The 786-nt window shown below is 65.3% G+C and overlaps 2 protein-coding genes across 2 annotated transcripts in view; one reads left to right on the top strand and one right to left on the bottom strand.

Moving 5' to 3' along the window:
* The window catches only part of PDSS2 (prenyl (decaprenyl) diphosphate synthase, subunit 2), a 249,588-nt gene extending 249,466 nt beyond the window's left edge, over positions 1-122 (bottom strand). Inside the window, exon 1 of the mRNA XM_014531279.1 lies at positions 38-122. Within this exon, the coding sequence (XP_014386765.1) occupies positions 38-122 (85 nt within the window). The remainder of the gene's footprint in view (positions 1-37) is intronic.
* Positions 7-786, top strand: part of SOBP (sine oculis binding protein homolog) — a 161,413-nt gene continuing 160,633 nt past the window's right edge. The window contains exon 1 of the mRNA XM_005883825.2: positions 7-248. Within this exon, the coding sequence (XP_005883887.1) occupies positions 153-248 (96 nt within the window). The 5' untranslated portion in view covers positions 7-152. The remainder of the gene's footprint in view (positions 249-786) is intronic.

Raw genomic sequence — 786 nt, 5'->3', positions numbered from 1 at the left:
CCTCCCCCTCCCGGCCCAGCCCCGCCGACACCGCTACCTCCGCCAGCGTTGCCACCATCAGCACCACCTCCACCACCACCACTGCCACCGCCACCGCCACCGCCGGCGGCGGCAGCAGCCATTTCATCTCCACAGAAACCAGACACAAAAACATGGCAGAAATGGAGAAAGAAGGGAGACCTCCGGAAAATAAAAGGAGCAGGAAGCCGGCTCACCCTGTGAAGAGGGAGATCAACGAGGAAATGAAGGTATGTTGGGACTTCGGGGCCGGAGAGACCGCGCTCTTTCTCCCGCCCGCTCCCTTCGGGCCGTTGTATGGGTTTGGGGGTACAGGGGAGCGCTTGTCAGTTCCGGTAGGATGCCCTGGACGCCTCCGCTGCTCCTCCAGGTGCAGAACGGAGGCCAACTCGCGGGCTGCATCCTCAGGGTTTGCCTACCTCCGATTTGGTGGGGGTGGGGGCGGCCGGAGAACCACACACTCTTTAACCGTGTAAACCCCAGGTTGGTACAGGCGCGTTCCGGGGGGAGGCGTCCGGCGGCCCAAGTGGCGGTGGGCACGGCCAAGAGGCTTTGCTAGTCGGCGGTGTAGTTTTTTCCGCGTCTTGGTCCCTCCAAAGTTAGGAGCTGCCGGGCCGAGGCACCCGGGAGCGCTCCATTCCCCCGTCTCCCCGGTTCACCTCCCCGCTACCCGACCCCGCTTCCCCCAGAGTAGCCAGCTGAGCGGCGTAAAGGGGCTGTCAGTGCCCGGGAGAGTCGCGGCCCGGGCGGCGCGGGTCTGGGTACCGT

The sequence above is a fragment of the Myotis brandtii genome, unplaced genomic scaffold, assembly GCF_000412655.1.
Source record: "Myotis brandtii unplaced genomic scaffold, ASM41265v1 scaffold8, whole genome shotgun sequence".
NCBI lineage: Eukaryota > Metazoa > Chordata > Mammalia > Chiroptera > Vespertilionidae > Myotis > Myotis brandtii.
Note: the sequence above shows the minus strand (reverse complement) of the source record. Positions and strands in the feature narration are given on the sequence as shown.